Source organism: Camponotus vicinus, unplaced genomic scaffold (assembly GCF_025532165.1).
Source record: "Camponotus vicinus isolate PSW18456_S1 unplaced genomic scaffold, iyCamVici1.0 SCAF_10, whole genome shotgun sequence".
NCBI classification, from domain to species: Eukaryota; Metazoa; Arthropoda; class Insecta; order Hymenoptera; family Formicidae; genus Camponotus; species Camponotus vicinus.
The window spans coordinates 8,361,123-8,374,983 of record NW_028141946.1 but is presented as its reverse complement, the minus strand read 5'-3'; the positions used below and the strand labels follow the sequence as shown (position 1 = coordinate 8,374,983).

The window sequence follows — 13,861 nt, the reverse complement described above, 5'->3', positions numbered from 1 at the left end:
CTCACGCTACATGGATGTAAAAATACATATTTATAATTAATCATAAATTATTTAGATTAAAATTTATGAGATTTTAAAATATTTCGCAAGAATATTTATGGCTATGTGTATTTGAATATAACCGAGCTATGCAAAAATATTTTGATAAGCGACTATAGGTGCTCTTAGTAGTAAAAGATGAAAATTACATTGTCACACGTGTGTTACAACAAAAATTACATGTCCTTTCAATGCAGAGATTTGATTCATATATATGTGATTTTAAAAAAGAAGGGAAAAGCCGGGTTCACGATACCGAATCACGTGCCAACACGCAGCGTTCAGACGAACAAGTAGGTTGACAAGCACTTAGGTAGATTACTTTTTCTTTGCTCTCAAAAAGGGTTTTTATCGTCAAACTATAATAAAGTTTCTTGACGTTGATTTGCGTTTGCAATCCGAATTCTTATAACAATAATTAAAGTTTTCGCTTTTACACGTACGTGTATAAGTACATATGTGTGACTCCGTCTTTTGAAAGAAACTTCCGATTTTGCGTTATTTGGAAATGTTACTGATTCTATCGTGATTTTCTCAATGCAACGTAGGAGTGGGCAGCAAAGTGTTATCGATGAGAGTTTGCATAGGCATTGTTTTGTAGTTTGCTGCTAAATGCTCCATCCATCATTCTCTATCTTGATGAAATATTCTACTAGTTCCTATTCACACTGTATAAACTGCCTGATTCGAGCGGTAGTTTGCTAATTGTGAACCCTCATTATATCCGATACACAACACTTGTGAATAAGAATAGTACTTTCTGTGTATAATTTATTGAAATGTGATAAATCCTACGAGAGTCTGTTACGACACTAGCTTATATTAAACTGTATGATTCTTATTATAAAGAATCTTTTTTATTTTATAAATTTATTTCATTATTAACAATAAAATTAAATATGATGACTTTTGTCTTCCTCGTATTTTAAGAACAAAAAATTAAATTCACTAATATACAAGGCTGATAATATAAAATTAGAATATTGTTTAAAAAAGTGTACAATGTATTTATTCTGTTAATATCATAATATCATTATAATTTATTTATATTTATTATTTACTTAAAATAAGTAAACAGCTATTAAAGCTTTTATAATAATAATATAAAAAACTGTAGAAGAGATTGCGACTCGCCCTCTAATTGTCTACGTGAATACGTATTCTACGATATAGATTTCTTTCTGTGTTACACTTCTGCTTGGGATCTACTTAATTTAATTTAACGTTACTCAGATCCGCGTGAATTTGCATAAGAATATAGCCCGAGGCAATGGCCCGGTCCGAAGACTTCGTTAAAGAGGAATTTACAATTTCTCTCTGCCTCTGTAAAGTCGGCGAGATATCAGACTCTCTGTAGCGGACTTGCGAATATACGATTGTTCTAAATACTCGTCGTACTTGCTCAGTCTAGAGAACGTCGTATATTTTCAACTACGCTCTTATACACAGATTGTCTTCTTCGTCTTTGCAAAAACAACGCGCTCAAATCCAAGATGCGTCTGGAGATTAATGCTGGTCTGGAGATTTTACGTGTCTCTCGCTTCCATAATCAATCTCACGCCGCTTTATACATTCCAATTAACTTGGACTAACCGGCCGACTTCCTATAGGTAATTTCCTATTAATATCCTCGTCGCGCACGCGGTGACCTGGATCGATAAAGTTTCAAGATACTTTCGCCTTGTGAATATAAAATTTCGCGCGTTTCATTAATCGACGACATATAAAGTATCTTTTAAGCGCACTTTGCGCGAAAATGCATTCCCAGGTAGAACAAAAATTGTGCCTGTCGCATTTTTTTCATCCCTCGATTCAAGACGCCACTTTTTTTCTGATTGCAGGTGATATGGGTATGCATACTTTGCCGGAAGAAGCAGGAACTTCTTTCGAAGACCGGACAATGGATGTCGAAGACGAGCCTCAGCACCGTGGACAGCGCGCTGCTGCGACAAATGCAGGAGGACTTGCAGGTGGGTGGTCGTCAGGGACTCGCGGACCAAACTCGGGATAAAAGACCGAAACTCGAGAGGGCGCACAGCGCGGCTGAGAAAGAGAATTTGCCGTTATTACAGAGAAGCGGAAACTGTCCTCTCAGAAGACAGTACTCCCAGCAAGAGCAGGTAACGTTCCCCTCGCTCGCCCGATATTCTTGTCGGAACGCACTCTCTTATTTACGAAGCCAGACACCTTTGCGCACGTATGCTCTCGCGGATGCTCCTATACAGTTCATAAATATGTAGAGTTACATCGCGATAAGTTCGCAATATATATTTTTCGCATCTCCGGTGCTTTACTTATTCATATATGAGCGGAAAAAGAGGTCGAAGCGCGCGTTCCCGCGTCACAATCGAAAGAGAGATCAGCCCGCGCCCTCGTCAAATGTGATATCGTGAAGCGCGATAGGTGAATTTCGGTTTTGTGCTTGCAGATCTCGGGTCGCCGTATGTCCACGAGCGACAGTGGGGTGGAAATGTCCGTTTCGCCTCACGCGAGAAGTTTACCGACGCCTCACGTGGTTGGTTCTTACCCGATGCAACAAACTCCGAGACACCCTGCAGTCTATCCCGACGACGATCCGAATTTATACCGAGGCGAACTCGATGGCCTGATGAGACAACATCCGCAGAATTATCAGAGGCAACGGTCGACCTATCAAGTAAGGAGACCGATAATTTCCAGTCGATTCATGCTGAGAAAATTACGAGAGTCAAAAAATAATATAAATAATATAAAAATAATATAAATATATAAATCAGTAAAATAGAGAGAACAATTTATCGTATATGTCCATCTGGTGTAAAAGTTTAGAAATTTAAATCTCTTTATACATAAAAGTGCTACGCAATAAAATTTAATTTAATTTAATTTAATACAATTGTATTAAGTGCATTAATTGTTCTCATTTCATAAAGTTATATAACATTTTTATTAATTATAACAGCGATTGTTTTAACAAAATCTCAGCTCGGAATATTGTAACTCGTCGGTTATTTTACGCAATGCAGGATCAGGGTGCGGATCTCGGGATGACTTATGGCCAGACACCGATGGAGACTAGTTCCGTTCGTACCACGGTACATCCCTCTCAGCAGCATTCGATGCATCAGACACAGGGCGGACGTTCCGCGCAATCTGCGTCAACGGTGGGCGTCCAGCAACAAAGAAGTTTCAGTAGCAGCGAAGAGGAACGAAGCACACCGGAGTGCGCCAGTGACGAGCCGGACGAGTCGGAGAAAGGTAAGTGAATCTTCCAACTCGACATTTATTTCTCTAGTCTGTACAATGCTCGATATCATTCGAGTAAATTTATATTATACGCGCAATATAAGAGAACAAAATTAACAGGATATTTTATTCAATTGATATATATATATATCATTTTTGCGGAATAAATTTGATTTAGCATGTTTAAAAGAAATTAACTCTCTTTAGAAAGAGTCAAACAATTCTTAAAAAAAATGTGCTCTTAATGTATACTTATAATTTGATGTAAAATTTAAATAATTTTGATTTAAAGATAGAAACATTTTTTAATTTAAAAAAATTTTTTAATTTAATAATTAATCAAAATTTAATTTAATTTTTTAATTGTGATGTATAATATGATAATATCACACATTCATATAAACTACATCTTTTATGTCGGATCTTTCTTTTTGCCCATTTGCTATATTAACTTTTTGATTAGTTGGTGTAAAATTTATATATCTATCGTAATAATTTATTGCCGCGTAAAATTTATGACACATCTTGTAAAATATGCTATCAGTAGAACTTAAAATGGCCTAATCGCCTGCCAAATTTATTCTATAAGTGTGTAATGAAAACATTAGGGGGAGCTGAGAATTGGTAGGGTCTACTCTCTGCCCTTGAAAGCCGATGCACGAGGAAAGTTCAATATTTCCGTGTCAATGGGTATTTGGTTTAGAATGAACGCGCGAGAAGAACAACTCATGCCATTTGCAGGAGGAAAATGTAATCGATCAATCCAATGCTCATGTTTAATCACAATAACGCGTGCGCAACTATAAAATATCAATCAATTACACACATTGCATTAAATGTGATTTGATGCAATTACATTGGTCTCTAGCATTTATATAGATATAAAACAGTTACAATTACATTTATATAATTCTTTATTGAGAATTTTTATTTATAAACTTTATATTAAAATAAAAAAAGGATATTCTACATGTACGGACATGTGTATCGTAATAAAATACGCAAGATTACGCGCAAGATTGATGAAGGAAAAGAGAGAGATTCGTTCTACTTTAATTGATTGCCAAAAAATTTGTAAATTTCACGCGCGCGTCCTCGATAATATTTTGCCGCCGCGTTTGTTTTTGTGTAACGTCACATCTAGTTCGAAAAATCGGTCGAAGGTGAGAGAACGGTGTGCATGTATGCGATTCACAGTTGATTAAACGCGGGATCGGCGAACTGTGAACCGACTCATCCAGGTGTCGTGTGTAACTCTCGCAAAGTACAAGAATAACTTGTATTCTTTCCCTCCTTCTCTCTCTCTCTCTCTCTCTCTCTCTCTTTCTCTGCCGCGTGTTGTGTACCACTTTTTTCACGATGAAGGTCGGACACGTCGAGTTTCTGCGTCGATCGCACGGCATAAACATTAAAAAATTCCGTCGCGTCGAATTTCATGTCCGGCGCTTTGGGTCATCGAATTAATAATCGCCATAACGCGAAGATTGATGACTGAATGCGTGCATTAAATTTTCCATGAAAAAAATGCGCGCTACAAAATTCCCCTCAGAAAGCATCGTGTTTAAACAAGACGCTTGTAGCTCTTACGTCAAGTGATGCTGTGACACTTCGTAAACGCGAAATCGAGATGAGAAAAGGGGGAGAGAGAGAGATCGCGATGAATAGTACGGTTGCATTTAATAATTTTTGCGAGAATGCATTGTAACGCATGTGAAATGCCACGTTACGTAACTTGATGCGCACATATCGATTTTATAATGGCCAACGCGCTCGTGGTGTGTTTCTCCAGTTTTCTAACAATCCTTGCCAGCGTCTAATATCGACTGGATTTGACACGCGTGATCATCGATCGCGGGAGAAATAGGGAAAAGAGAGACGAGGAGAAGTAGGCGAAGAGGGAAAGCGAGAGGAAGGGGATGTCCGAGCGAGGGTTATTCGTGCCACGTTCGTTAAATCCATGATCGGAACTCTACGATTGCGTATCGCGCGTCCGCGTATCGCCGCCAGTATCCTGCGGGAATTCTCAGGTTCTGTCCTCCCGGTCTCGCCGTTGCATTGATCCTTGGCATCCCCCCTCGACCCTCTTTCTCCCTTTCCGCTCATCCTTCGCCTTCCATCCATCCCTCTCTCTCTCTCTTTCTTTCGCTTACCGCGGTCTTCCTATATTTCCACCCCGTTCCTCTTCTTCCTTCTTGTTGCCTCCCGCTCGCGACGCCCACACGCTGCGCGTGACGTCACGCGGCCAACACGTGGGCGAAATTCAAACATCTGCTCTCTTCTTCATTTCGAGATAGTCTTCGACCCCTATCCAAGTCAGGACTGGGCGGTCAGAAAAATGCCGCCGGCTCAAAGATTCAAAGTTACTTTCTCTTTTGGGCAATCCATCGGATAATCATCTTGGGAATCATTTTTCCTTCCGGGCCGCGCATGAATTTACTAGTGCACTTTGACTCTTTGCACTTCGTTGGCTCGATCTCTCTAGTCTCTCTTTTATTTCCGAAAAATAATACTCTGTTATTTTGTTTTCGAAATATATACTCTCGTATATTGTACTACATTTTTATCCTTTGGTAATGAATGAAAGGGCTGGTAAATTTAATGTTTCTCCAGCGTCGCTTTTCACGTTAATTCAACTGTAACTCTAAACAACGGTAACAACGCGTATGTTTATTTTTTTCGAAAAATAAAAAAATGTCCTCAACGAAATGGGGTTACGAAATGTCATCGGGAGCACAATGAAGATCACGTGAACCTACACCCAGTGGTGCGCCACCCTTCCATGCGGCTCGTTACTTATGAACGGAGGTTGAAAACTTTGACATTTTCCCTCTCCCCTGGGAACAATGAAAGGATTGCGTATCGTGGTACGATCACGCTTTTCGAGTCTACCGACTAGGGCACCGACGCGTGTTATGTATTTTCTCGCACACATTTACAGGGTTTCGAGAGTTTCCAGGCTAATTCGTCCACACGTCGATTATTTTCACGATTATGATCATCCTCTGATAAATGAGAGAAATATTCGAGGTATCTCGAGTTGAAATCTTGCTTCTATTTTCAACTTTAATTTTTTCACGCTTATAAATTCTAGAAAATTTCATTAAATTTAATTATAGAAATTAAACTACCCTATTTTAAATAAACAGTAAATAAACCGTTTTTTTTCGCTTGAAAATTTAAAAAAGGGACTTTCGACAAAACTATAAATTAAATAGTTTAAGGAAAGGACGATGCTTAAAATATTAATGCTGGATTAAAAATTAAAATAAAAAATGAGAACAAAATTTCGATTCGGGCAGTTAATTATATTAACATCTGCAATGTTTTCACCAACACCGTTGGGGTTTTTTTGCGTATTTACGGCATAATTTAGATTGAACCTTCTGAGGACGGGGCGAGGAGGGGAGTTAGGCAGTCTCATATAAATTTAATCCAAAGACATTGCAATTTGACGGTCGGACGAGCAGGGCTTTGGTGCTGTATTCATTTTTTACCATGGAGTTCTTGCTTTCTTCTCATAAATCTGGTGCCGCACGTGCATCGAAATTAGCTTTGGTGTTTTACGTAGGAATCAAAGCGCGTATCTATATCGCGAAGAAATTAGATGCTGGGACAATAGGAGGGAAAATTCATTTAATTTTCTACTGTAATAATTTTAGTACGCTGTGTATAAGACACGCTATTTAAAATATGTCGAATGCACGATAAGCGCATACTTTTTTATCTTAATTAATTTATAGGATGGATGAACGTTTGTCTCTCCAATCCTTGACATCAATATCTCAAAAATGTCCCATGGATACTAATTTCTTTCAAGCTTTCGCTGCTTGCTAATAATTAAAAATAAATAAAATTGGCTCAATGAGAAATCTCTGAGTAAAGGCAACGATTTACGTAGTTATTGATATATTTAAATCCAAAAATATGTGGGCAGCTCTCTGCGCCTACCGTATATCCGGCGATGCAAATAGTTAAATCAACCCTTGTTAGACTTTACAGAGTAGCAGCTTTAATCCCACTCTCTATGCTCTCTTCTCCTTCATATATTTATTCCTCCATATTTATTCCCGAGTGTCGGAGGGCTTTATAACTGTTTATCTATGTCGCTATTTCCACTTGATTACTGTATTGGTGCGCGATAGCCTGGGATAAACACGGAGGACAGAATCAAGCGTCGCCACTCTGTGAAGACTGGTGACTATGTTGGTATACGTATCAAAGACACGCATCGTGCCATCTTGTGTGACGCACGGCCTTTGCCTGTGCTCTTCAATAAAAATGCTAATAATAGCGATAATGCAAACCCATATATACGCGACAGAGTTCTTCATTCGTCTCGTATTTTTTCTTTTCTATATATCTCTTTTATATGAAGCTGGAGACGGTAAACTTTGCAGAAAAAGTTTAAATAACCATATAAAATATCTTCATTATTATGAAGATATTATTTTATTCGAACGAATCGCAAGAGATGTAAAATGATGCAATGGAGAACGTGCATTGGATGATCGATCGCACATTTTTCAAGCTGCGAGATCAATGGTCGATTTCGATATAATCTTAATTTAATTGATCATTTGTCCCTTTTCAGTTTTGATTCTAAAAAATCGGACTTAGTTAAATTAAAAGTATTGAAAAGCATACAAGAGATAGGACAAGGTGCACATAACTGAACGTATTTTGTTAAGAAGCCTGACGAGCAGAGATGATTATTGCGACAAAATCATAAGTTAAGGGCCGAGTCACAATGAATAATCGTGTGTGAGAATCGTTTTAAATGAACGCGAGAGAAGCGACGGCCTAATCTGACGGTTGTTGTTGCTCCCATTCGTAGATGCACAATACAATTAGAGAATAGAGATTTAGTTTGCGTGTGTATGTAGCAACTCAAGAAAGAGAGAGAGAGAGAGAGAGGGAGAGAGAGGGAGGGAGAGAGAGTTATGTGTGTTTATATATTATATTCAGGCAATTGCTTCTTTTTGATATCTGGATAACCTGAGTTGTGTAAAAACAAGGCACGTGTCTCCGGAATGGACACAGAAAGAGAAGGGGAAAATATTTATACAGGATAAATTAATTGTCAGGAGAGAGATGTTTGCTGTACAATTGATGCAGTTGTCGGTAATCTACTTGGCTTAGCAGTTTCCTCTCGGCAATTTTTTTTCCCACCGTGTATACGTTACATCTTTCAGCTCCGGACTTGATATTAGGGGAAGATTCTTTTTTTTTTCTCGCGCCGTTTATCGGCAAGCGAATCCAGATTAAATAATCCGCTCCTGACATTCGACTGATAGTGTGTAATTCGACACGACGGATAATAACGCTTATAAAACCGCCGTAATATCTAGAAAAAAAAACCTCTTTCGCTTATCGATCACGCTATCTCGTCGAGTGAGATAGCGAGCGAGGGAGGTACTCGGCATTTCGAGTTTGCTCAATTTCGTTATCGCGGTAATGAGCCTTCGTAGGCGCAGTTTTATCCAACGCTTCCGAACTTCCGGGGAGCTTAGCGAGACATTTTTTTCGCGAGAAATGGGAGCATAAACGAGATACCAACGACGACGGTGACGGCGACGCGAAAGTGGGCGTAAGGTGGCGCCGGGAATGGGGCGGTAAAATCTCAGAGTGATTTATACGGCGGTGAGTCGCGGTGTCATCTAACTTTTAAATTAAGATTCTTTGCACTTTTCTCCCCCTCTCCCCTTTTCCGCCCCTCATCCCTTTCCCCCCGGTCTTCTTTCCCGCGCGCGCGTATTTGCCGTAATGACATCTGCTCGCGTTCACCCCTCTGTATTTATCACCCGCGTGAGCGTCATCAGGTACCTGCGGATGCATGACCCTCTCTCTCTGTCTCTCTCTTTCTTTTTCTCTCTTTCTCTTTATTTCGTCTACTTTACAAACGCGCGATTTAAACGTCCATCGGCTCCCATCACTCCAATTTCCTCGTTTTACGAGAACGAACGTCGTTACCTCATGAGACGTGGGTCCCAATGTAAAGGGAGGCTTTCCAGATTTTTTCATCCCGTGGACAAATTCCCGAGTCAAAATTTTTCTTTCTGTCTCAGTTTTTCAATCCAATGTCTACCTTGATACCTCAAACACAGTTAGATCGCAATATTTTGAACCTATATAATTTATAATTTTGTTAAAAGGTTCTCTTTTAAATCTCCGACAATGAATGGAAACCTTCGTCTATTGGGGTATAAAATAGGAGAGCTCAATTTTTATATAAATTAAACTTTTTTATCGAAATCCTGTAGAATCTATAAATGTGAGAAAATTGGGATTGAAAATTGGAGCAAAATTTTGACTCGGATTTCGCACTCGGAATTACGCAATGGCGGAAATCGAGTCTCTTGGACGCAACCGAGCGTATCAGTGTAATATTATTCGCGGTTAAATCGGTTCCATTGTTAAATCGCGTCTTCGATCGTCAATGGAGCAACTCTCTCCAGCAGCGTAACTATTGCTTTTATTGTCTCTCGTTATGCCGTAATATCGAGAGATCGCGCATTTCGACTTACGGATATCAAATGCACACTATCGCGCGGAACATGGATATATAAGTGTCATTGAATGATATAAGGATGTTCTCTCTTGGCGATCGTATAGCCAATTTGTTAGTTTTACGAGCTACATGAATCTTTATCGCGCTACGTATGTACTTGTATATTATACAGGACGTTGAAAATTATCAGATGTGTTCTTTTAAGAGCAGATTTTCTGGCCAATCTGAAGATGATGTTTTCTTAGAAAGAATGTTGAAACATTAATAATTTTTTAGTTATAAAAACGATTGAAAAAGAAAAGCTTTTCACAAATTAAACTTTGTAAAGTTAAAGTATTAAAAAAGGATCAAAATTGCATTTTTTAATTAATTTCTGCTGGAATTTATTTTAGTAGAATTTTTTAATTTGAAGCTTAGTTAAACAAAGATATAAAAAATTATAAATTTGCAAAAAATGATGCTCTCCCTCCACATTTTTCTAAGAATTTTCTCTAAATTGAACAGAGGATCTACTATTAAAAAAACATCTGTTTTGTCAGACAGCCTGTATATGGCGCATTTGAGATTTTCTCCACTCAATATAATCCTTACAATTCCCTCGATCTAAAAATATTCTTTTGCATATATGATTTCCGATCGCTGACATTTAATGTACGATCAATAAAGATTTAATTGTACGTTTCTTTCAGTGAAAGAATTAACAACAGATCACAACTCTTGCGCAACATCATCTAACGTCAAAGAATCATTTGCATTTGCGGTTTTCGCCGCGCGATTGTACAAAATATATCATTCACTGTTAAAATTCAAAGCTTTCTTATTTTATTTCGCGCGATATTTTCAATTCACAGATGTTCAACGTTCTCAACTTGTTGCAGTGTTCTTTCGTATTTTAGTTTTTCAATCTCTTTGCGTTAATTAAACACTGAGCACGAAATTGTGCGTAGATATTTCTGTGTTCCTCCAATTGCATATCGTACTGTGGTACATTATATAGCATCAATCCATCTTCCTGATGTAGGTGAATGAGAGACATCGCAGCGCATTATCTCGCGATTAGCGATAAGTCAACAGTGTGTTGTGTGATGTATATAGTTAAAGGGAGATCGGCTTTTAGGGCAAAAGCCGCCGCAGCTAGTGATGACTTCCAGGGGCTCGCGGGAGAAGGTAGCAGACAGAATGAAATTCTGTGAGCGGCAATTTTCCGCGGTACTTAATAACTTTATTACGTAAAAATACCAAGCAAACATCATCTTTTGCTATATATATACTATATAAATATAAATAAATATATATATATATATATATATATATATATATATAATTGTATGTATACTTATATAAACATATATAATACGTATATCTGTGCGTATGCGTGTGCATGTGTGTGTACGTATCTCTGCCGAACGGTCGCGCATGTTGAGTAACCGAATTTATTTTTTTCTCTTTTTATTTATTATTATTAAAAATTACACGCGTATAAATTACGTGTATATTTTTTTAAAATTCCGCCTAATTTAATTTCAAATAAAGATTGATCGGGGAAACATACCGTCCGCGCGCTTAATTGCGTATGTTTTTTAGAGAATTCTTTTATATTATCCTTCGCGCGTATATTTTTGCAAAATTCTCCGTCCGTTTTTTGCGGCCTCGGGGCACACCCATGTGACGTTATAATGTGAGAATAATGCGAGTACGTGCCAAAGTAAATTTTTCTACGGAGAAAATGCAATCTTGCCTACTTGCGCGCGCGTAGCTCGCGAAATAAGCTCGCGTATCGCGTGACGCGACCGATCGGCACAGAATTGTAATAGATTTTATTTGTTCTACTTTGGACGGCTATGAATCGTGCACACAGGTATATTTTTATCCACTCTACACCTCAAAAAAATACGTACACGTACAACTCTCACAAATATTGCGCCTCTCGAAATATCTTCTACTCGCTCGCTACATATTTCAATATCTGCATAGACTGTGGATACCTGTTATTGAGGGGTAATAACGGCTGTGATAGTAATATTATGTTCTTTATCAAATTTGGGAATTGTGTTATGTTACATTTTATTTTTCTCTCGTGTCTTAAAAAGTGCTATTGGCATCCGTACGATAAAGATCTACATTTGCGCTGCATTTTTAAAATAAAATTAGGGTAATAATATGGTTTGCGTGTTCTAAAAAAATGTATCGTCTTTTAGATAATAACTCACGAAACTGAGAAAGCAAGAATTTTGAAAGTTTCAAATAATTATATAGAAATATATAATATATTTTAAAAATACATATGGTTATATTATACGGGCATATTTTTCTGGTAATGTACAAGTCCTAAAAATTTATATTTTTTTCCTTTCTCTTTTTTTTATAAATTTGAAACTTTAATAAAATTTCCTAAACTCATTTTTGATCCTAATTTCCTGAATAATTGTAAGAGCATCGATGATTATTCAATGGCGCATGCGAGATGTAATCGTACAGAGGCTAAAAATAAATCTGTATCTTTCTGTTTGTATTATAATTTTTCGTGTTTTACATCTCTGTTCAATTTTGTGTAATACACGAATAAGAATCTCTATGTCTACCACTTAAATCCTGCTGTTCCAAGGAAATCTGTTCTAACGCAGAATCTTAGATGGACAAATTGTAACTTATCGTTATGCACGTAATACGCGCACACATGTACACACACAATCACACGACCCCTGCATATTTTTACGCATAGTCGTCTCTCGCCAGTCGTGTACGCAAATTCAGAAGTCGTATTACGATTCTACTTAATGCTTCCAGAAATCGTCTATCGCACATTTATTGCGGGCAAGCTTGCACCGCCTTATTTCATTTCTGTTAGGTATATCGCTACATACACAAAACGCACACACACGAAGCTGATGCGCGAATCAGAAAGAGAGAGAGAAAGAGAGAAAGAGAGGAGCAGGTGAACGAGAGGCATCGCAAGAAGGTGCGTCCATGATTCGAGAAATAAGAACCGAAACTCGAGACACGATAGACCTGTTCTCGATCATTCCGAAAGACGGTAAAATTAAAAAAAAAGCGTGTACGCCGAGAAAGAAGGCCGAGAGAATAAGCTTCTCGGAGATGACGAGAGTACTTTTGTAGTAAAATTAAGGGGACTGTCAAAAAAAAGAGAGAAAGAGAGAGAGAAAACGAAAAAACGTTTTGGATCTACTGTAGGGAAGGGGTACTACCACCACGCGGGAGGTCCAAAATCGATGTCCAGTGGTGGGCGTAGGCACAACGGATCCCACAATGGGCACCATGGGTCGGGCGCGGGCACGGCCGTCGAGCATAACGGCCACCATCCACCGCGAGAGCCGCGAAAGGAAGAGAACACTCTGGTCAGACGGAGCTTCCGAAGATGCGGCGACGAGTGGCGCTCCGACAGTAGGAGGTGCGTTTTTTTTCACAGGAGATCGCGTGCGAGGTCGCTTTTTCTTTTCTCGCTTCCTCACTGATTTTACAAACGCGTGACGGGGACCCGGACGGTGCAGCGGGAATATTTATTTATTTATTCACGACGGGATCGCGCGTCGCCCGAAATCTCCGATTGCACAAGTTTGAGCATCTCTCAGGTAGCCATTTTCGATCTGCAACACGAAAACAATGTCTCTGTTATTTGTCAAGTTTATGCGAGAAAATATTGCGATAGAAATAATAATAATTTTCTGTTTAAATCTAAGAAACTATGATAAATGTCGTAGTTGAATTTACAGATATATTGCTACTTATCCTGTCAAAATTACCATGCAATTTATCGCGCGCTTCGTCTGCGAGAATCTGTTGAATTAGGTGAATATGACGAACTTTTATTAATGGAGCTTTTAAAATTGAAAAGTTTTTTATATCGTTTATGATATCGCGTTAATATTATCAAGTGATATTTTTGTTTTTTTTTATGAAAAATATTTGAAATTAGAATTGTATCCAAATTTAAGCTGCAATTACATATATAATGTGAAGCATATAAGGTTTCTGACAATATTCATAAACGTCATTAATTAAATTAACTGAAATAAAATGTGAACTCCATATAAATATGATCTATCCGTATCGTATTTTAAAAATTCGTGT

General features: G+C 38.1%; 1 protein-coding gene across 15 annotated transcripts in view; it reads left to right on the top strand.

Annotated features, from left to right (window-relative positions):
• Rim (Rab3 interacting molecule) overlaps positions 1-13,861 on the top strand; it is a 68,093-nt gene that overhangs the window by 17,162 nt on the left and 37,070 nt on the right. For 11 of the 15 annotated variants that reach the window (XR_014435517.1, XR_014435516.1, XR_014435523.1 and 8 more), the window contains exons 3-6: positions 1,881-2,159; positions 2,468-2,695; positions 3,045-3,276; positions 12,965-13,181. Coding sequence is in view for 3 of the 15 variants with exons in the window: in XM_083080791.1 (XP_082936917.1) it covers positions 1,881-2,159; positions 2,468-2,695; positions 3,045-3,276; positions 12,965-13,181 (956 nt within the window). In the remaining 12 variants the exon portion in view is untranslated. Of the gene's footprint in view, positions 1-1,880; positions 2,160-2,467; positions 2,696-3,044; positions 3,277-10,889; positions 10,982-12,964; positions 13,182-13,861 lie in introns of all 15 variants that reach the window. The other 4 variants (XR_014435519.1, XR_014435527.1, XR_014435518.1 and 1 more) reach the window with 3 other exon arrangements.